This window comes from Protopterus annectens, chromosome 3.part1, assembly GCF_019279795.1.
Source record: "Protopterus annectens isolate FY-2018-M chromosome 3.part1, PAN1.0, whole genome shotgun sequence".
Classification (NCBI taxonomy): domain Eukaryota; kingdom Metazoa; phylum Chordata; order Ceratodontiformes; family Protopteridae; genus Protopterus; species Protopterus annectens.
In genome coordinates, this window is record NC_056732.1 from 1,376,389,876 (window position 1) to 1,376,413,087 (window position 23,212).

The following is a 23,212-nucleotide window of genomic DNA, read 5'->3' on the forward strand; positions in this document are numbered from 1 at the left end:
GATCTCACGCCACCAGGGCTGCATCTACTTTTGCAGCCTTTCTCAGAGGTGTTCCTACCAGGGACATCCTAGAAGGTGCTACTTGGAGTTCTGTACATACTTTCACCAAGCATTGTCATTTGCCAATTTTCTCCAAATCCAGAGCTGGCTTTGCCACTGCTGTCTTGCAGGGTCTTATTGCTGGCCCTAATGCTTTATAAACTCCTCCTCGCAACCATAGCATTGGGAATCTACCCAAATGTAATGACTGCAGCAGTGAAACGCGAAGAACATAGTACAGTTGTGTACACTTACCATAAATGTAGATGTTCGAGTGTATTAACTGTTGCAGTCCTGGTACCCTCCATCCAGCCCCCTAACTTTTTTCTGGCTATACCTCTACTTTCCTTTACTATGCTTAAAAGCCTTTTTGGTGTATTTGCTTTTTGTTGGAGGTATACCTTTGTGTTTTTTGTTTATTTGCTCCCCTTTAGGGTGGCACCTGGCATCTGGGGCAAGAAAAACTGATGTAATGGCGTTTGCTGCATGTTTTATACCCCTGACGACCTGACGTCATGGAAGGAGGGACAGCAACCAACACAGGACCCAAGACTTTGTTAATCAGGCCGACTGAGGGTAACCTGCCAGCAGATTACCCAAATGTAATGACTGCAACAGTGAATACACTCGAACATCTACATTTATGGTAAGTGTACACAACTGTACTTTCCTCAGAGGGGCCAAAAATGTGAGACCACCCAGGAGAGCTCCAAGCCCAGCCTGGGACCTTAACTTTGTTTTGGAGAAACTCACGCTACCCCCTTTCGAGCCAGCTGCTACTGCAGACTTAAAATTTCTTTTTGGAAAACAGCTTTTCTTTTAGCAATCACTTCAGCTAGTAGGGTATCTGAATTACAGGCCCTTATGGCATTGGAGCCTTTCATCATCTTTCATGCAGACAGGGTGTCCCTCAGAACCAATCCATCCTTCATGTCCAAGGTGGTATCCAGTGTGGCTCTTAATCAGTCCATTCATTTGCCAACCTTCTTTCCCAATCCACAGAACAAAGGGGAAAGGATACTGCATTCTTTAGATGTGCACAGACAACTTAGATCCTACTTGGACAGGACTAAACCTCAAAGGAAATCTGAACAACTGCTGGTGGCATTTGCTGCAGGAGCAGAGGGGAAGGCTATTTCAAAGCAAAACATTTCTAAATGGATAGGCCTTTGCATTAATTTTTGCTATATCCACCATGGAGAACCTATCCCCCAGGGGATCAGACCTCACTCCAGCAGGGCTTCATCTTCCTCTACAGCCTTTCTTAGAGGCGTCCCTACCAGGGACATCCTAGAAGCTGCTACCTGGAGTTCTGTACATACTTTAACCAAGCATTATTATTTGCCAATTTTCTCTAAATCCAGAGCTGGCTTTGCCACTGAAGTCTTGCAGGGCCTTATAGCTGGTCCTAATGCTATCTAAATTCCTCCTCCCAACCATAGCTTTGGGAATCTACCCAAATGTAATGACTGCAACAGTGAAACACGAAGAACATAGTACAGTTGTGTACACTTACCATAAATGCAGACGTTCGAGTGTATTCACTGTTGCAGTCCTGGTTACCCTCCCTCCAGCCCCCTAACTTCTTTTGGCTATACCTCTACTTTCCTTTACTATGCTTAAAAGCCTTTTTGGTGTATTTGTTTTTATGTTAGAGGTATATCATTATAATTTTATATTTAATTGCTTCCTATTAGGGGGGCTCCTGATCTCTGGGCAAAAAAAACTGATGTAATGGCGTCGGCTGCATGTTTTATACCCCTGACGACCTGACGGGGAAGAAGGGGCAGCAACCGATGCAGGATGCAAGACTTTGTTAATCAGGCTGACCCAAATGTAATGACTGCAACAGTGAATACACTCGAACATCTACATTTATGGTAAGTGTACACAACTGTACTTTTGACTGCATTGTTTTTTTTTTTTTTTTTTTTTCGATTTTCTGCATTTAAGGTTTGGATGTTTCCATTACTTTTTCATTTTTTGCTGTATTGTATTAGTTTGTTGTATTTGAAATTGTGTTGTACTGCATTTGTTTTTTTCTTGATGTCTTAAAAGTTGCTAGCTAGAGTCATTTAGGAAACATTCCTTTTGCATTAGTTGGTAAAATAGGAATTAGATTCAGCTAATTAGTTTGAGGAGCCAAGAAACAGTTTTCTTATTTAAGGTGTGACAATGTGGGCCATTGCCAGCTATGCCAGGAGAAGGGCAGTGGATGTGTAACATATGCCACCATAGCTACCTGGAATTTTATAAAGAATTATATGTCATGTGTTTATCAAACTGGTTTGTTTAGATGCTTGTGTTGAAAAATGTATTTGTAAAGTTGCTTGTGTTAAAAATGTATCAACAGTGTGTCCTGCTGGACAGAAAAGAAATATACATGTATATCAGACTGTACTGTGGTAACTGGGGAAATGTATATATGTTAATAGAGGATACTTTAAGAGAAGGGATTAATCTCAGTCAAGCTAACTTTGAAAAATAGTAAGAAATTAAACTACTTAATTTAGGCCATAAAGATTGTATCTTACAGTTCTGACTGCAGCCAGAGATGAAATGTCTTTGCCAGAGAATTGTTTATTAGCTCCTATGGGATGACTGGAAGTGTTTTATTGTTTTATGACTTCAGAAGCTGCAGCAGATCTTAGCAAAGCTCTCTGTGTGTGTATTATTGACCCATATATGCAAGATTCTGGGTCATATGCTCAGAAAAGATGTAGCATGGGAACCAGAAGTCAGATGACCAGATGCCTGTGATGTAATTCTGTAATCCATCACTGAAATGATGTTTTAATACTCGTTGAGACTGAAGTCTCAGAGCATACTCTTTTTGAAACCTTATGTAGAAGGATCCCTCACCTACTTCATCTTGCTGTGCTCTAGTAAGTGACCAGGGAATAGTAATTCTTTAGATCCGTCAGGAAAATGTAGTGAGATTAGCTAAGTACCGTTTTTCTGAATCTATTCTTCTGCGTTAATTTAATATTTCCTGTGTATGAAACTCTGATGTTTATTGTAAATAGATATTTAGTATTTTCCTGTTCTTTTATTGTTAAATATATTTTAAACCTTTCATTGTGGCTGGTCCTTTAGAGAATATTTTAAACCTTTGAGAGTACTTATATTTATTCATTGACACTGTGACCACTCATGAAAGCCTTACTGCATTGGTCAAAACACTACCATTTGTATTGGTATTAATTTCTCTGTGTGGAAGATTTTCAGTTCTTGTATGTCTAATCACTGTATATTAATCAGATCAGACAGTGGTAGTAGGAGTAGCGAACTTAGACTCATCTTAAGTAAAAAAAATAAAAAATATATAATTTAAAATGTACAGAATTACTAAGTATGTGAAAGTAATTCAAACAGGGTAGGCAGTCTGTTTCCATCTGAAAATCCTTTAAGTACTAATATTATATAATAATAATAATATAATTAAAATTAACCGCACTCAAAAAAATGAACGAAGAGAAGAAATTTTAACTAAGAAATGAACTTCGTGACAATAACAGCATTTAAAAAATAGTAAATCACACCAACAACTCTTGTAGTACTTTAGTGCTTTCGTCTTATTTATTATCAAGACTTCTTCAGAAAGACATGTTTCATAACTATGAGCAACCATTTTTACTTCCTTTAAATACATTAGTTCTAGCAGGCCATTTACTATTGGAAAGGAACTGTTGTTAATTTAAAGTGTGAAGAGGCAGGGCGCTGTGTGCATTTTCATTAACATTGCAGTCACAGTTACATAAGGTAAGTTGGTGAGACAGTAATAGCCTTGTGTAATAGGGATTGTGTGCAAAATAGGATCATATGCAAAAAGGGATTGTGTGCAAAAGCAAAAAAAAAAAAAAATTAAAAACATGGAGGAACCAGGAAGGATGAGAGTCATGCTGTGATAATTCTAATATTAACATCCAGATGGGTTCATCCCTGACGGGACAACCCAGAAATTACATATAGTTACTTTGCGTAACTTATGAGTCCATGCCTCCAAAAGTAAGTAAAAGAGGGCATGGACAAAGGTGTAGGAGTCAGGTAGAGAGTCCTACTATGCTTGGGTATCATTGTATGTGTAGAGAAATGTGTGGGTATGCCACCTGAGGGGGGGAGTGGGAGGAATGCAGTGTGGACTTAAGGGGGGGGCAGTTTGGGGGCCGCCCACGACACAGAGTGTGGAGCCTGGGTTTGATGGGTAGGAGAGTATGAATAATAGAGAGTCCCAGAAGACTGGGTCAGTGCGGATGGTAGCGCCCATGGGCTGGTTCGGATGGTATCACCCCTTGAATGGCTGCATGAAAAGTGAGACTGGGGTGGGGTTTGTTGGTGGGTCAGTGGGGGCTAGCATGGTGACTGGGACCATGCATGTAGGGGGTGGGGGGGGGGGACAAAAGTCAGAGAGAGAGGAAACACATATCCACTTGCACAGTTGTAAATCCATAAACACATTAAATCCACTTGCACAATTCTTCAAACCCTATCACATTTCAATCTCTATACCTTCTAAGCACACATTTTGATGTCCAGGCTTACTCTGAGTAAGGGAGTGAGGGAACACATTAAATCTGCTTGCACAATTGTTAAACTTTCAACCCCTATCACATTTCAATCTCTATACCATTTAAGTGTACATTTAATGTTCAGTGTTTCGTTGAGACCTGGATAGACATCAATTCTCAGTTCTGTCTGCCATTTTAATTCCCGGACTTGCCGGAATGTGTCCATATCCCCTACTAACTCTGGGGACCTAGAGAGAGACCGACCCCGGACTGAATGTATTCCCTGCGTCCTTTATCATAGTCCATGTGGGTGTTAATAATCTGAGACATACCTCCCTGGACTATATGAAGAGAGACATGGTAGAGCTTTCAGAGTATGTGTCCCAGGCAGGTATGACCTTAGCATTGAGCAGCATTCTACCTTCTCCAAGGATGACACCACAATATAAACAGAAGATGATTGACTTAACAATTGGCTTAGTTACTGTTGTCATTGTAAGGAGGTCCAATGTCTGTCATCTTGGGAGGATATGATCTACAGACCACGCTACTTTGCCAGAGGATGGTCTGCACTTGTCCCCCACTAGGCTTTTGGATATTGTCCAAAACATTATCCACCCCCTAAAGTGCCTTTCTTAGGCAATGCCAATCTGATAAACCTTCCAGCATAGTAAGTTCTACCCAAGATAAATCAAATGTGTTACTGCTTAGTGCTAGGAGTCTCGACAAGAAGCAGCACTCCTTGAAAGTGCTCCTCTTACTGGAAAGTGTTGACATCTGTGCAGTTACTGAGATGTGAACAAAATAGGGTATTATTGCAGTTACACTTTCCTGGGCATGGTGTAGTTCTTTCACAGTTGTTAACCACTGCTTAAGGACCTTCATAAATAAACCTACACATGTAAACACAAATGTGTATGTTAGCGAATATAGGTGGATTACTGTTAAGTAGGATATGAAATAATGTGGTTGACAGTTCAACTCCCATTTTTATTGTCCTGTATAGGAATGGTCTACCTTTGTACCAGTACAGTTAGGGCAAACTAGGATGTAATATTTACTGTTGAGATCAAGAAGAGTCTGTGAACAGCTTCAGTGATTGTTTGTTCTAAATGGAAGAATATTAAGACCATTTTGGAAATATCTTCAGGGGAGGCTGAGGGTCATGGCACTATGCATAAATGTGGAACTTGCAAGATTTGTAGGATTATTTATGAAGGTCCTTATGCAGTGGTTAACAAACTTTGAGAAAACTATACCATGTCCAGGGAAGTGTAAACTGTAATACTAACCAGATTGTCTGCTTGGCTACATACAGCTCCTGCAGTGCATTTTATGTAGGGAAAACAATCAGGAAATTCAAGGATGGAATATGTGAGCACATCTATGACATTAGGAAAAACAAATCCACCAGTGCCTTATTTAGGCATACCACTGACTGCCCCAACTATAAGAAGTTTTTTTTTTTGTCATAGATAGTGTGGTGGTAACAAACTTCAGTGGGGATTTGGAGACTTAATGCCTCGTCAGCCCAAGGTATCAGTGACGCAGTGTTCCTGTCCGGTGTACTCAAGAAAAAGCAGCTTCAATTTGAATAATGTTGACTCCTGTTATTATTATTATTGGTTTTTATCATTTATTCTTTATTTTTATTTAAAAAGTATTTGTATTGTTTGGCACTCAAATTTAAGTTGTCATTTGCTTGTAGGTGAACTAAAGTTACACCAGCTTTTTGTTTTAGTTCAGTTTATTTAATGTGATTCTTGTAAAGTGATATTAATTCACTAATCAACTAATCTGGCATCTGAGTGGTTGCTTTGTTGTATGTAGTGGTTGTTACATTTGATCATTACTCTGATGAAGTCTTTTTAAAGTTTAAGATGAAAGCATTCAGTCCGTAATTTTATTCTTTTTTTTTTTTTTTTACTTTCATTAAACGTGTGATGAGTACGAAAGTGGGATCCTGTTTTGTTGTTGTTCTTTGTGGTTCATACTGTGATTTGATTACTGAGACATGGTTTAAATCTGCAGAAGGCACCCTGGCAGTACAGTGGTATAATGCCTTCCACACATTTAGACCAGCTACCACAGAAGAAAGGACAAGAAGTGGAGGTATACCGATCTACATAAAATGTAAGCACATCTCAGAATCCCTTAAGAGCTTCAAGATTCGCCAGACAATATGACATGCTTGAGTTACTCCATGTTCAACTAACCTTAGGTGAAGCCCAGTACCATATCCTTGCTAGCTATAGGTCCCTGTCTATGACCCAGGATAACCATACCATATACTTGAATGTACTGGAGTCACTCACAGTTCAGTCCAACACCATATTCATATGTGATTTTAGCTTTCTCACCATAAACTGGGGTACATACACGACCACTAACATGCAGGCTCAAAGATTCATAGATTTTGTCAATGCAAACATCCTGAGCAGCTAGTCTGCACATCTACTAAGGGTACAAATATCCTAGATCTGGTATTCACAAATATGAGGGAGTGTTGCACTATTCCCTTGTGTAATGTCATCACTGGTCAGATCAGATCACAAAGTGGTCACCTTCAAATAAATATAAAGCTGAAGTCCCAGCAAACCGTAGAACCTTTAAGAATTTTTCAAAGGCTGACTACCTCCTGTTAAGCAATGACATAGCTAATTTCCAAGCCCCCACCCCAAAACTAAAAAAAAAAAAAGTGTGGTGGCCTATGCGAACTTGTGTATAGAAACCCTGTACAAAAAGGTAATTAACTGCATAGTGCACAGCAGTACCAAACCAAAATAAACTTAGGATAAACTCCAAAAACAAACCCACTTGGTGGACCCCCTGTATGAATAAGTTGTATGACAAAAAAGAGAAAATCATGTCCAGAAATAGGAAGGGCTATGCCCAAAAGCCAAAATCTCCCTCGTCAGTCTCATCAAGTAACTCAGGACACTGATCAAGTCCACTGAAGCCAATATCGAGGCAAAAATAGCCTCTCTGGCTAAGGATGATCATAAGGTATTTTTCAGTTATGTTCCAAGCATAAAGCGAGCACCCAACCGTGTTCTGAACTAATTGTAAGTGGAACTTCCTTTACTGAACTGAGGGAATATGTCAGATTTGCTGGCCAATAGATTTAGCTCCGGTTTCACCCCCAGATCCCCCAGGAAATATCCTCTGTCATTCATCCAACAATCACTAAAGAACAGGTTCTCACTGCACTGTCCAGAGCTAAAAATACTGCATCAATGGGTCCTGATAACGTTCCAGGATTCCTCCTGCATAGCTTAAAACATGACCTGTCAGGCTCACTAGAATCTCTCTTGAACCACAGTCTCCAGAAAGGCTTTATCCCTAGGGAATGGAAGACTGCAACAGTCATCCCTCTACACAAAGGTGGCTCATGAACAGACCTAGGAAACAACAGATCCATACGTTTGACTAGTCTTATATGCAGGACCATGGAAAGATTTATTGTGGACCTGATAAACAATGACATAGGAAATCTTAGAACAGTGGACAACATTCTATGTGTTGCAACATATAAGTAAGGGCATGCCATTCAGATATAAGGAGATCATAATCCTGCTACACTCAGCCCTGTTTAGACTAATAATTGTACAATGCACCCTTTAGTATGCACTTAATCAGGCATTTGCAGCAGCTGGAGCAGCCACAGAGGTTCCTCACTAAAAGAATTCAGGGTGTAAATATTATTTCCTGTGTTGACCACTTTAAAGCCATGTCCCTGTCTACAATAGATTGATGAGATGATATCTATGTTTACCCTACAGGGCATTCTCCGATCTAGCCCTGATGGATCTCCTTCAGATTTGCAAAACAGACAGTACTAGAATTACCCAATCAAAGGATCTTAAGCTCGTCTGTAACATAAACAAAACATGTTGGAAGGACAGGTATGTGTCTCAGAGATTATCCCTTTTCTAGAGTAAACTCCCCATTCATGTGAAACAGAGCTGTTCCCTTAGGCTATTCAAACGCAGTTTGGACCAATGGATGGGAAAGTCTCAAATTCACCCCTGGCTTGTCACCTGTGGCCCTTATGGACAGGGCATTTTGTGCATGCTCAAAGGCACAAGCCATTCTAGCCCATGGGCATTGATAGTTGGGAACATTGGAGCATGAATTGCTGGGGTTAAAATGGCTCTAGGGCCACTAGCTGATAACCTCCTATGATCATTTGATCCTGTAATCCTATGAAGGTGCCACTAAACAGTTGTGAATGTACTAGTTGTAAAGAAAGGAGCAGTGGAAGATAATAGCATTGCTGTATCATTAGAGGAGTGGTACAGGTGGACTTAAGCTTGATGCACAGTGGGGTGAAGGGGGAATGTGTGTGACAGCTGGAAAATTTAACTTAAGAAATTACCTTTTATAGAGATTACTGGCCCAGAAGGCCAAAAGACAGAATAGGTAAGTTCTGATTTGCAGTAGCAAAGAGCATAGAAGCATGGCACAGAAAACCATATGCAAAGTAAAGGGAAGGACAAAAACCCTGGGATGGCCTGACAGAATAAATGGTAGTATGTAAATCTGTAGAGTTATCCAAGGCAGCCATTAGTCTTATGTTAGTTTGTTTATATGCCTTACAAGAAACTACTTGAGAAAGGTTTTTCTCACGTCGTCTTTAATTGCCTGGTGCTGTTGCGGTACATATAAGAAGGGTTTATGGTCTCTCTGTCTCTTGCTCTGTCTCCTTCTCTCCCTCTACTCTCTCTTTATGTCTGACTCTCTCTCTCTGACTCACACAGGCACATCCTCTGTACTTTACAAAAGAATGGCTTTCCAGCACTGCACATACATAATCATTTATGCTGCATTGTAGCATGAGATGAGAGTGTTGCCTCATTTTTTTCCTCTCTTCAGTTGGGTACCTAACAAAGCCACATTGTTAGGCCTGTGACTTGATACTTTGTTGACTGACTGCTGGATGAAGAAAGAGAGAGAACTGCTGAGTAATGTGAAAGCTAATGGCTAAGCCAGAATGTCTGAGTTTCTGTAGCTGAGGTTAGTAGTGGAGAGCACAGAACAAAAAGAAATAGTTAAAAAGTAACATTGCCAGCAAATATTACATATTATTAGTGGGCACCGTAATACAACTGCTATTGGTCTGGCATTTATATGTCGGCCTCGGCCCTGATTCTTTTGGAATGCAGGCTCATTCTATCTCCACCAGTAGGAGAGTGTTATTGTCTTGACATGCCTTTTTGCATGGAATACCAGGCATACATTCATAAAGTCAGAGATGTGTGACCAAAAAAAATGTGCTAGCAAGCCATGTATCTGCTTTAGTTGCATTGTATGTATAGTTTTGTGTCCATATTTGAAGATCACAAATGCACAGGCTATATTTCATACAGTAACTGGAAACAGTATTCACACTCTTGTATCATTATAGTTGTGCTTGTTTTGGCTTACTTTTGAAGTTCTGTTATACAATTGGTATATAGTAACACTGCAGAGATAAATCATGGATTTTTCTATTTCAGGCCAGATTTATTGGGCAAAAGACATCATCTTCCTTTTAACAGAGCATGACCTGATTGGGATGGAGGCATGGTTGGAGGCATATCATGATGTCAACATAACAGGTATGACAGTGGCAGACTTGCTAGATCTGCTGTAATCAGTGGAATATGGTGAGCTCAAATGACAACTGCCAGAAGAATTTGGAATTAAATAACTGTATTTTATTTATTATTGACCCATATGATGAAGGTTTAGTAGTGCAGTTAGAAAACAAGAAATAACTTTGAAACACAAAGAAAAAACAGCAACTCTAGTAACATAACTGGTAACTAAAACCATGTACATCTGTATACAATTCAGCAAAGGTACTTAGTAACACTTAAGTTTTCATTCCACTAGGCTAAGTAAGGTGTGACATTAAGCATATACAGTGCACGGCTGATTTATTTCCAAGTAAGATATTTCATAAAAACTCAGTCATAAAAATTTGAAGGAGCTCATCACATCAGCCAAACTGGTTATAAAAAGTTCTCCATTCACATGAAAAAGTTCACCTGAGGTGCATTCACTTTAAAGGAATAAAAAATTAAACCCAAATGTTTTTTAATCTGTTGATCAATTTTACCATCTCTGGGCCTCATACCCTTCTATGACCCAGCAATTAGGAGTTTGATAGCACTTGCCAGTATCCAATATACCTTAAAAAAATCTTGTCACAATGAGCATATGTCCTGGGCCCTAATTCAGTGATCCAAAATGTCCAGTCCAAATCAACATCAACTCCTTATGCCCTATTGAGACAGGTGGTTATACATGTTGTCTGCTCCTTCTTGTTTGCATCCCCAACACTGGTATATGTTTAGCCTTTAACTTTAATTGTCTTGCAGGTTCATAGGTGTGTTGATGTATACAAGGCTAAGGGCCACAAATGTCTTTATTAGCCTTGCCATGCATCACAAGAGACTCACCCAGTGTGGGGATGGAACCCACGACCCTGAGATTAAAAATCTCATGCTCTACTGACTGAGCTAGCTGGATTAAAGTATCTTTGAAAAGGATCATCTTTCTCCAAGCTCACTCCCCTTTAACTTGTGCCACAGAGATGGGTTTTACCTGCTCTACCGTTTTAACACTAACCCATTTTACCAGGTTCTCATATTCTTATTGCTTTCCCTGTTAAAATTGTGCTACATATATGTGAATTGAGCATAGGTTAACCACACACAATCATTAACTTGGAATTCCTCTACCAAGACTGGGAATTCCTTTATGCAGGGGCTAGCATTCAAGATCACCAACAGCTGATTCCATATGTCCTTAATCTGTCCATTTCTTGCTAGGTTCCGTACTTACTGTTTCCACTGCTTTATTATGCATCCAAATACAGTTGGTGGGACCTATCCCCCAGTCTCTACTACCTAATTCTAGGCTGTAATGAAAAATCTAGATTACCTATTCCCGAAAGATTAGATGACTGAAGTCGGATTGATTACCCCTGTTCTATTGATGAGAGGCAGTCTGTTGTATGTAGTGGTCCAGTTTAAATGCAATACTATACCTTACAAGATTAGGAAGCCCTAGTCCTCCTAAATATCTAGACACATATACCACCTTGGAAGAAATCCTACTCCTTGTCCAGGGATTCTTGTTAATGCAGCAGAATCAGGTGGCTAATCTCAGTGGAGATATTTATGCATACATGTGGTTCATGATCATGACGTGAATAGCTTTTATTTTTCATGAGAGCTTGTTAAAGATTTGCACCTTGGATAACAAACTAGAAACCTTACTGAAAAGATCCATTACATATGCTGCAACTGTATCCTGGAAGTCCTCCTTAGTAATAACCCTAGATACTTAGTCTTCCTAGGAATTCCTGCTGCTGCACCTACCTCATCAACTGCTTTGCCACCACAAGAATTTAATACTGACTCAGAATGACACTCTAGACCTGATACCAAGTCAAAATTATGAAATATTTCTAATACCCCAGTACTAGAGCGATGTTTGTAATCATTAAAAGCACTCTACACCTCCAGATCTGCACTCTTCATCAAGAGGGCAGCATGGCCTAGTTTCTCAAATAATGTTGTCACCCCATAACAGACACCATTGAGAAACACCCTAAATGTCAGTTAGTTGTAAAGGCGGAACCTGATTCTACAGTTGTATTCCATGACCTTAAAAACAAACCTCCGAGTAGCTGTATCGAAGACCTTCTTAATATCGAAGAAAAACATTCCAGAGTGTGGGAAGCAACTGTTATCTGTTGTAGGTAGGAATGAAAGGTGTTCCCAGCAGTTATCAGAGATGTATGTCTCTGCCTGTCACAAAACCATTCTGCATTTCTAATGCCAAACCTGGCAAAGTAACATCCAGTCTTGATCTCCTTTGTAACACTGTATGACAATTTTATTGCATTATGTACTGTTTCCATATTAGGTGTAAAATTCTTTAACAAAATGTGGCTAACTTGTATTGAGCTAAAATGTGTTTTATGCTTATTGTCTAAAATGTATTAACTTTTGTTTTACTGTTTACTCATTTATTGTGGAGCTTTTCTTCTTGGGCCTCTGCTGAAAAGGGATAACTTGTCTATCCAGTCAGATAATCCTGGTAAACAAATGCAATAAAGAAATAAATAACATCACCCTAGATGTCCATCTTTGTCTGGGTCAGCCACATCCAACCCATGATAGAAAATAGTTGAATCTCATTTTCATAGGATCATAGGAAGTTACTAGGCTATTGGCCCTGAGGCCCTTACAAACCTAGCCAAGAATGTAGCCCATGTTCAAGCAGTGCAGTACCCTATGCCACTGTCCAGCAGGGACACAGGTGGAATCCCAGGGGTGTATTTTCTGTTCCCATCCAGTTATCCAGGTTGCAATTTAAAAGGGTTAATGAGGTAGTCTGCTTTATATGGAGAGGGAGTCTGTTCCACAAAAGGGGGAGTCTCTGGGACACAGATCTGTCCTGCCAACAAGTCCTATGATGTCACAGACCAGGTTGAGGTCACATTTGTGGGTTACTCAAGTGGAGCGTGACTTGCGGATATTGCAACAGTCTCACCAAGGCGGGGTCTGAGATTGCTTTGTTTGCCAGATAGAAGTCACCTCTGAGGAGTCTTTAGGAGACTGAATAGAGGGAGGGCCTTTAGCCTATCTGTATAGGGTAGATGTTTGAGGCCCTGGATTGACAGATGGTGTCTTCGAAAGAGACTGCTTTGTGGTCTGATCTTACCAAGGATGATGATACTGTAGGGATGCTGCATTGGTTACTCATGTTGGTTAATACCAAGCCCAAGATATTTTCATCTCTTGTGGGGGTGTCAACCAACTGGTCCAAGTCGTTTGCATTGCTGAAATCAAGGAATCTCTCGGCATTTGTGTTTTGGCATGAGTATTTCTTCCAGTCTATGATTGGCTATTTAAAGTCACCCAGGGTCAGGGTCGTTGCAGCAGATCATTATAAGACCGAATTAATTTTGCTATTTTTTGATTGTTTACTTAATCTGTAGTACAAAAATCAGTGTTTTATTTGAAAGACTCCTGGCACCTTCTTATATTAAGTGATGTAAAAGATTGAGACAAAGATAGTCTTTTTGTCTCTGTGGATATGGTTTCTTTATATACTAGCACTGACCAAACCACAGTTTGTAGGAGAATATTTGACTAACCTCACCACATTCGAGAATAGTCTTAATAAATACTGTGTGTGTACCTTTTTATATTGCAGCGAAAGCATTATAAGCAAAAAACAGGAGTAGCAATGGGAACTAGAGTAGCTCCTGTTTTTGCCATTAAGACGTTGTCCTGTTCGATTCTGAGCGAAAGCGTCTTCTGTGTGGAGACATGCGTGAATGGGCGTACCTTAGTTGAAGGTTGTACATCAGGGCTGGCAACTTGGTACGTAAAAATCTGCTGCCAATCATTAGCGAACCGGAGTTCCGCTGTGGCGACCCCTAACCGGGAAAAGCCGAAAGGTACAACAAGTGATGGCATGGTGGGATCAGAGTTTTTTTAAGCCCCACATTTTTGTCATTTTTTATAGACATTTAATTGATTTATATTTCCATTATCTTAGAAAAAAGCAGTGGCAAGCTTACAAGTAAGATATTTAGGAAATACACTTTTGTAAACACTTATTTACATAGGAAAAGTCAACACCCTTTTCATATGAAGAAAGGTGTTACTAAGGGCTTATTTATCAGACTAAGTAGGTTGACTAGTGAAGATCAAACTTTTTTTTCATGGAAGCTGAACATCTCAAGAAACTTTTCATTAAAAGAGGGTACGACATAAGCTTTGCTATCTGATATTATTCAAAAAGTGGTCACACTAAGAACAAAGCAAAACCAATTTTAAGTAAAAGTGCAACTGATACTTTTAAAGTACAGGATAGTGCAGTAGAAGTTAGTAACAGTTCATTGTTTCAAATTACTTGGGGGGGGGGTCCACTTCCCATCATTTCAGACATGATTCTTATTAAAAATATTTTGAAAAACTGGAGAATCATCTTGGTAATAATGAAATGACCAACATTATTGATAATCAGCCACTGTTTACTTATAAGAAGAGTGTGAATGTCAAAACTTTTTTGGAAAATCTAATAGTTCATCTTTGAGTATTGGAAGTAATTGTGGTACATTTAAATGTGGGAAGTGTAAGTACTGTAGATTTATTAGTTATTCCTCAAGTATTTATTTAAAAGCAGTTGATAAAATTATTGTAGCTAGGGACAAATTTGATTGTAATTCCTGTGGGGTAGTTTATTTGGCTACCTGTGATTTGTGCTCCAGTTATTACATTGGTTAAACTATCAGAAGACTGTCCAGGAGGATTTATGAGCATATTGCATCTATTAAAAGTAAAGATTCAAATAACTCTTTAGCCAAACATGCAGCTACATGTCATGATTTAAAAATTATATATTTTTTATAGCTGATTAAGCGATTTTGTGGGGAATTATAATGTACTTTTAAAATGTTGTGAAGCTGAGTGGCAAATAAGGTTAGCAGCCAACAAGACACCGTGACTGAATGAGTTCATTAATTTAAAATGTTTTTATTAGCTCAAAAACTATGATTTTTTCATGTTAGGTTGGTTTATTTATTAGTGTTCATTGCTGTATTTTATGTTAAGATGTTGCTGTTGTTTATCTCAAGGTGTTTTTAAGATTGCTAGTGATTTAATAGGTATTTATTGTTCATGGGTTCTTTTTATGACTGATTGGCTCAGGTTTTAAATTTTGTAAGAGTAATTTGCTGTGTATTTCTGATTGAAGTTCTTATTGAGTAAAGAATGAAAGCGCTTAAAAGTTTTAATTTGAAGCCTCCGGTATGCAGTCATTTCAAGTAGAACCTTTTGGTAGTTTTTTTCTTAACTACCATTGTTGGTAGTCTTTTTCTCCTTTCCTCTTCTTTCTATTCCTAAAAAAAAAAAAAAAAAAAAAGCTGTTCTTGTCTCATCCTTTACACAGACCCTTTTTTCCACTATGGCTGACAAACTTACTGGATTTAAGAAATGCACTTCCTGTGGGCATAAGATCCCCAAGTCAGATGCCCACAGGGAGTGAGTTTACTGTTTACATTTAGATACTCCTCATGCTATTTGTGTGGCTTTCATTGTAAAGGGCTATCAAGGATCAGAGGAACAGACTTATTTTAAAAGGTCTTCTCCCTGCTTTAGCTTCCTCCTTGGGTACTTCTTCAAGGGCTCAAACTCCTTGGCAATCCAAGGAGCCCAGGGAGCACTGTACATGCTGTCTTCCTCCACAATCATCTTCCACAGAACCTCCTAAAAGTGGTCAGAAAATATCAGATCTGAAGCCTTCAGATCAGAGACAGTCTATGGCTCTGTCCCGTCATCTCGGTGTTCCTAGGTTCTCCCCGGAACCGGGATCTCCAAGGCTTAGTTCCCCTTTCTTACAAGAAACTCCTAAAAAGTCCTCCAGGCCCCCTCCACATCCTTTTCCGTTTTGTCTCCCCTTAGTCTTTCTGCAGGGGATGTGGATAGTATGATGAGGAAATTCATCATAACACAGAATCCATATGGTGGCTTTGCTAGATTCATCCCCCTGGATCTATAAGCTGTCAACCTGCATTTTTACCCTGTCATTACTCCTCCTTAGATCCAGCCCTCTGATTTTGGAGCCTATAGATCTCAAATCTCTGGGAGTCAGTACATCGGATTCAAAAGTTTTTCCATCTTCGATTCCGACTACGTCCGTGACTTGATCAGCTCCAACTGTTCTGGGGTACAGCAGTTCTCTGACCCAAAGTGTTGGTATCTGGTTCCAAGGGTTGACTTCGACTCCAAAGTTTTTAAAGCATGGCACTTGATAGCTCAGCTCGGACTCCTCCCTCAGAGTGCGGGGATTGGGAGACTCTGGGATTGTCTGCTCTGGAAGTCTCAGCTCCGAGGGATTGTCCTTGGTCTCTCCAGGTCCATCTACCTTTGAAGGTGGTGGAGAGGGTCCTTCTCTCAGCTGAGTGAAGTGTTGACTCTATTCTTTGGATCTGTATCCTATTCCTTATCTGGATCCCATGTCTGAGCCTTCACATACTACACCTCAGAGACAGCCATCCCAGAAGAGCTTCCAAACAGCTCCTTCAAGGGTGCTCCCCTTCCCAGAACATCCCACTAAGGAGGTCCCTTGTAAGAGAGGAGGCATCTGGAGTCCCCACAGGAATCCCACACAGATGATACAGACTTTGATGAGGAGGAAGGGTCCACTAAATCTCCACCAAAAGGTGTCTCATTTGGAGACATCTTAGAGATCCTTCATCAGAAAGGTGGTTGGGCATCCCAAACCCCTTCCCAGGAAGATTCATCATTTTTGGATGGCTTCAGGTATGGCCCTTCAACATCTTGGTTTACCTCCACCTGCAGATGAGCTTTTAGATTTTGTCTCCCACAGGGCTTGGAAGGAACTGGAATCCATAGAACCTATCCCAAAATGCCCAGATAAAATATTAAGTGCTGCAGCAGATAAACAAAACTTGGTGAAAGGGATTCCTGTAGGTGCTGTGGTTGTTGTGGCAGCCACCAGAAAGGATCTTGTGGAACAGAGCTCCACTGTCCATCCCCCTAACAGGGAGTCTAGGGCTTTGGACAGGTTTGGGAAGCAGGTTTATGCATCAGTGACTTTCACATTGTGATCGTGAACTACCTGCCACATTTCACCATATTAGAGAGAGACTTATTAAAGGCTCTCTCTAAGTCTACCCCAGGGTCCATGTCTACAGAGGAACAGAAATATTTTCCTTGTGGGTGGCCACCCTATAGTCCATTTCAAATGCATTCATGAGGTCGATCTCGCATGCATCAGAAGGGTGTCTGGTACAGGTATAGCCATAAGGAGACATGCCTGGATGCGATTATGCGATTTTGTGGAACCCTTCAAGGCATTCTCCAATGCTTCCTTTACTGTATCGTTATTGTTTGGGACAGCAGTGAAAGAGACTCTCTCCCATAGTGAACAGGATGGAAAGACATTGTGTGCCATTGGAATTCACTTTTCTACCCTAGCATGGTGGTAAGAAAATGTGGTTCAAGAAGTCTCAAGGTCCTTTCCTGGAGTTACACAGAGATTTTTTTCCTCATAAAGCCAGAGGGGGAAATGGATATAATGATAGAAGGTGTCTGAGTGTTGGGTGGGGGGGGGGGTCCGCAGAATCAAGGATCTTGAGATTCTCAGACAGGTCTTTCCAGCATTTCTGAAAGATTGCTTGACTGTCCCTCTCTGGAGACAGTTGGGGGTGCTTATCCTTGCACCAAGATACCTGGCTAGACATCACAAACAGCCTTTGGGTGCAAAGGATCATATCCAGAATCCAGAGGATATTTCACTCCCCTTTCAAAACCAAAGAAAATTATCCTGGTGTTCTACTGAATCAGAGGGAGCTAACAGCTCAGAAATTACTATGTTGCTAGACAAAGGAGTCATCCAAGAGGTCCCACCAGACCAAACAAGGTCCAGAATTTACTCAAGGTTCTTTTTAGTGCCAAAAAAAGACAGAGGACCTGAGACCAATTTTGGATCTAAGTTATCTGAACCAATTTGTAAAGAACTTAAAATTCTAAATGGTTATGGGTCAGTCTGTTCTGCCACTTTTTTCAGAAGGATGACTGGAGGTTCTCAATTGATCTTCAAGATGCGTACTGTCGCATCACAATGAGCAGGCGCTGTGCTTTTGACTAAGAGCCAGTCATTACCAGTTCAGAGCCCTGCCCTTTGGTCTCACCCCAGCCCCCAGGGTGTTCACCAAATGCATGGCAGTTGTAGCAGCTCACTTGAAACTGCTTGGATTCAGAGTGTTTCCCTGTTTAGACTGGCTCCTAACCACATCAACCAGACATCTGCTAATAAAAGCCAGAGATCATTTGTTCCACCTGGCACTCTTGCTGGGAGTCATCATCAACATGCATAAATCTCTGCAACCAGTTCAAGTAATAGACTTCGTAGGGACTCACCTAGACATTGTAAATTGTCTAGCGTTTATGCCTCAGAACAGAATTCTTACGTTGAGGACACGTCAACCAAGTTCTTTCCATTACAGCGTCTCTGACAAGATTGGTCCTCAATGCATTAGGGTTGATGGCTGCTACTATAACTTTGGATGTTCTTCGTGTTTCACTGTTGCAGTCATCACATTTGAGTTATCTGCTTGCAGTAGCCCTCAATTGGCCTGATTAACAAAGTCTTGGGTCCTGCGTCAGATGCTGTCTCTTCTTCTGTGATGTCAGGTCATCAGGGGTATAAAACATGCAGCCGACGCCATTACACCAGTCTTTCTTGCCGTGCAGTGCCCGAAGCAGAAGCAGTTTGCAAGTGCCGGTCAGCTGACTCCTGAAATTTTTGTTTTCGAGTTTCAGAACCGAAGTCTTCAACTAAAAGCTAAGTACCCCATTGGGGAAACTTTTTCTTGCTCTAAACCGATGTCAGTAAAAGTAAATAATTGCATTATTTGTGGAAAGCAAATACCTCATTAAGATTTTCATTCGCACTGTATTCTGTATTCCTTGCCTAGGCCCTGACCACGATGTACCTCGCTGTCAGTTTTGTGCCTTATTTAATCCCCAAACTATCAGTCATCTGTATATTTACACTTCTAAATATTTTGGTGTTCGGTTCAGTTATCCTGATATGTCTTCGGTAAGCCATCCGACTACCGGCATTCCGAAAAAGTGCAAAGATAAATACAGAGACAAGCTGCCTAGGTCCAAAACTGCCAACTACGCTTCTCCTAAGCCAGTCGCCAGTTTGCCGGTACTCAGTGAGGCGCTTTCGCAGCCCCTGATACCCACTATTTCAGATTCGCAGGCCTCTACTGAGACCCATTTGGAGTCCTGTATGCCATGAGATGCTTCAACTGTGGAACTTGCGGATGTATCTACCTTGGATGGGGCCGAAGCCGCTATGCAGACACCGGCTTCTGAGGGTGTATTCAGGCCTACTGACTTGTGTATTAAATCGACGATATCTTCTTCTTCAAGGCCTAAAACTCAAACCATGCCAAGAAAACTGACGCCCAGACCGCATGGTCAGGCCTCTATGCCTAAAAAACAAATTATAAGAATGGCTGAAGACCTTATTACTTTAATCAGGGGAAGCCAGCCTTCCCCCTCTAAGAGACCTAGGACTGAGTTTGCTTATGACACTTCTGACCAGGATTCTGAATTTTCTGTTTCCCACCAGGATTCTGAATTTTCTGTTTCCTCTGATGACCAGGATTTAACCCTATCCACCTATGAGGATTCTGATAATGAGGACTCTATTCCCTCTGCTTCCCCCCAGAGGATTTCTCTCTTGGTGAAACCTTGAATATAAAACAGTGAAAGGGAAAATTATCGAACAAAGACAACAGTGAAAAAAAATACATTGAATGGCCATAGTCTTGCCAACATCGCAAATGCAACCAAGCAAGGTGGGGGGCTGGGCCTCTCACTCCCCCAACTATATATACCAACTCCGAGTTCACGCTACAGTGGGGAACAGGGCATATCGAAAAGGTTTGCCTTCACTTACCTTATGCATCATGTTACTTCCTGGTTATTGGTCAGCTGTGGCCATTTGATGAATTTATTTCTGAAATTGTCGTTCGATAATTTTACATTTCGCTGCTTTATGTTCGATATTTTGACATTCAAATTTTGTAGTTTTTGGTAGCCAGACATATGGACCCTTACGTGGGACAGATTGTTCAAGGCACGTGGTCAGTACAAGAGACCAGTCTGCATATCAGTGTCCTGGAGATGAGAGTGGTTCTTTTAGCTTTGCAGGCCTTTCAGAGCATTCTCCCTCTATGGACTATTGCAGTACATACGGACAACATGTCAGTAGTCTGGTACATCAACAAACAGGGGGGAACTAGATCCTACCTCCTTTGTCGCAAAGTTGTGAGGGTGTGGCAGTGGGCGATCGCTTCCAACCACTTTCTAGTAGCAACACACACCTGGGAAGTCCAACATTCTAGCAGAAAAACTCAGCAGGACCATCCAAATGCCTCACAAGTGGTCTCTCAATCAGTCAGTGGCAAACACAATCTTCCACAAGTGGGGTCAAACTTGCTGAAAACTATTTGCATCCCCCCTCAACAACAAATGCAGCAGGTTCTTTGCCCTTATCCCTCTTCAGGGACATTCCCCAAGAGATGCTGTAGTAAATGTTTGGCTCTCCAGTCTGCTTTACACTTACCCACCCTGCCTGTCTTCCCCAGGTTTCTTCAGAAAGCACTTTGATTGAAGAGCAGAGTGATCCTCATTGCTCCCTTCTAGCTTCCACAGATATGGTTTCCCTTCCTTTGATCTCACTTACTATGTCCTCCTTGGACACTGGATCCCAGTCCAGGCCTCCTATCTCATCCATCAGGACAAGTTCACCCAGATATTGCAGGCCTCAATTTGACCACGTGGTTTCACCAGTTCCAACGATGGCTAGACATTCCAGGCCTTCTTCCCCAGTTCAAAAAATCTTAGTCTTTTCCCATAAAGCCTCTACTAGAAAGGTTTACAAGAGTAAGTGGAGAAGATTTGTTATTTGGGCTCATCAGAAACAATTAGGTCCCTTCACTGCTCCAATTCTGGCAGTACTAGATTTCTTTGCTTCAGTTTTCCTGAACCGAGCAAGTTTTTCCAGTATTAAAACAGTTGGTAGCCATCTTGAATTATCATATTGGGAATAATGCTTCTCCTTTACCATCATCTAAGTTGTGTAAAGCATTTCTTAGTCCAATAAAGGACCCTACCCCTCCTTGGGACCTCACTGTGGTTTTACAAGCCTTAGTACACTGCCCTTTTGAACCATCAGCTAAGGTGGATCTCAGGTTTCTTTCTTGGAAAACTGTTTTTGGTAGCTATACTTTCTGCAAGATGAGTATCAGAACTCCAGGCACTGCCTTCCAAATGACAAAATTTAAATTTTCACAAAGATAGAAGTACTTTGCGCACAAATCCTTCTTTCTTACCAAAAGTTGCCTCTGAAACCAATATCAATTAGGTCATCAATTTCCCAGTTTTCTTCCCTAAATTTGAAATAAAGGAGAATATACCACTCATCTTCTTGATGTACATAGTGAATTATGTTTTTACCTGGGCAGAACCAAGGCATTCAAAATATCTGAGCAACTATTTATTTATTTAATTTAACATTTGTTAACCGGATTGCTCCAACTGAGCTAGGAGCCCATTTTCAGTGGAGACTCGAGGAGAGGAGCTGCAGGACATTTCATACAAATATTTGTAGAACATAAAACATGAATTCTAAGTTATACAATATAGTAAAAAATGTATAACATGGAATAAGCACAAAAGGTTAAGCAAAAATACAGTTTACAGTCAACAAATAGAATGAGATCAATTTAACAGAAATCTGGCAATTTCAAATATGAGGCGTTGTGTGTAAACTATAAAAGACAGTTTGGAGTCAATGTGCCATAAGAATGATAGTAACAACAAAAATAGATGAACTTTATACATAATTGCATAGTTTTTAGTTATAATGGAATACATAGTTGTCACACTACTACATGAAAAAAGCTACTTAAAAATGTGAGAAAGGCAGGTTCAAAGAAAAGTAGCCATAACGTTATTAGAGAGGAAGACAAGTGAGTTAAGGAAAGAGAGGAAAGGTTGGAGAGATAAGAGGGTTCATGTAGGCTCTTGGCAAGGGCAGATCCATGAGCTTAAGAAAAAAAACTTTTAGTTGCTTCTTGAATTGATTTGCATTTGGGATGTTTCTTAAATAGTTGGGAAGTATGTTCCAGGCTAAAGACACACTGTAATTGTAAAGTAGTTTGCCAGTGTTTTTGTTGGGTTTGTGTATGTCAAGCAGTTGTTGGTCAGAGCTTCTGAGAGATCTAGTAGGGGTGTAGAGGGAGACAAGGGAGGTGAAGAAGGGACAGGCAGTAGGTCTGCATAGGATGGAGTGTGCAATTTGTAGCTGTGAGATAAGAAGTTGATGGAGGAATTCTGGCCACTGCAGTTTTTTTTCCAAAGCAATGCAGTGGTGTGATTTATAAGGTTGGTTTGCTGCAAATCTGGCAATTTTGTTAGAAGTATGTTCAAGTTGGGAAATTAATGTGGATTGTAAGTTTGTTAGGATGGGACTTCATAGAGAAGGCATGGTAGGAGGAAAGTCCTAGCGAGGGATAGTTTAGCATCTGGTGTAAAGAATTTGTTCTGATACAGTAATCCTAGTTTTTGGTGCGTCTTTTTGAGATATATATATATATATATATATATATATATATATATATATATATATATATATATATATATATATATATATAGATATATAGTGATCAAATTTTCGTGCACCATCTATTATGGTTCATATGAGTTTAGTATATGGATCAACTTTGATTGTGTTGTTTAGAGAAGAGATGGAGAAGGTGTATTTGTGATGTGAAACTGATTTTCATAGGAAGAGTAAAAGTTTAGTTTTTTTAGGGTGTAGGATAAGCTGATTTTCATTAAGCCATTTTACTACAGTGATAAAAGTGTTTTGTGTAAGTCAGTGGATATGCGACATGTCTGAGGTAGAGATGAGGGTTGATTTGTCTACACATTGGGTAAAAGTTGACCACAGGCAGGGTGGAGGTGGTTGGTAAAGATATTGAATAGAAGGGGTCCCAGTATAGAACTCTGGGGGACCCCTGTTTTTACTGTCAAGAAGGGGGAGCA

At 40.4% G+C, this 23,212-nt stretch overlaps 1 protein-coding gene and 1 non-coding gene across 2 annotated transcripts in view; one reads left to right on the forward strand and one right to left on the reverse strand.

Annotated features, from left to right (window-relative positions):
* Nucleotides 1–23,212, forward strand: part of GPAA1 (glycosylphosphatidylinositol anchor attachment 1) — a 1,710,146-nt gene that overhangs the window by 1,102,535 nt on the left and 584,399 nt on the right. Inside the window, exon 6 of the mRNA XM_044067413.1 lies at nt 10,046–10,147. Coding sequence (XP_043923348.1) covers nt 10,046–10,147 — 102 coding nt within the window. The remainder of the gene's footprint in view (nt 1–10,045; nt 10,148–23,212) is intronic.
* Nucleotides 10,991–11,063, reverse strand: TRNAK-UUU. Its single transcript has one exon. It is a non-coding gene; the product is annotated as a tRNA-Lys (tRNA).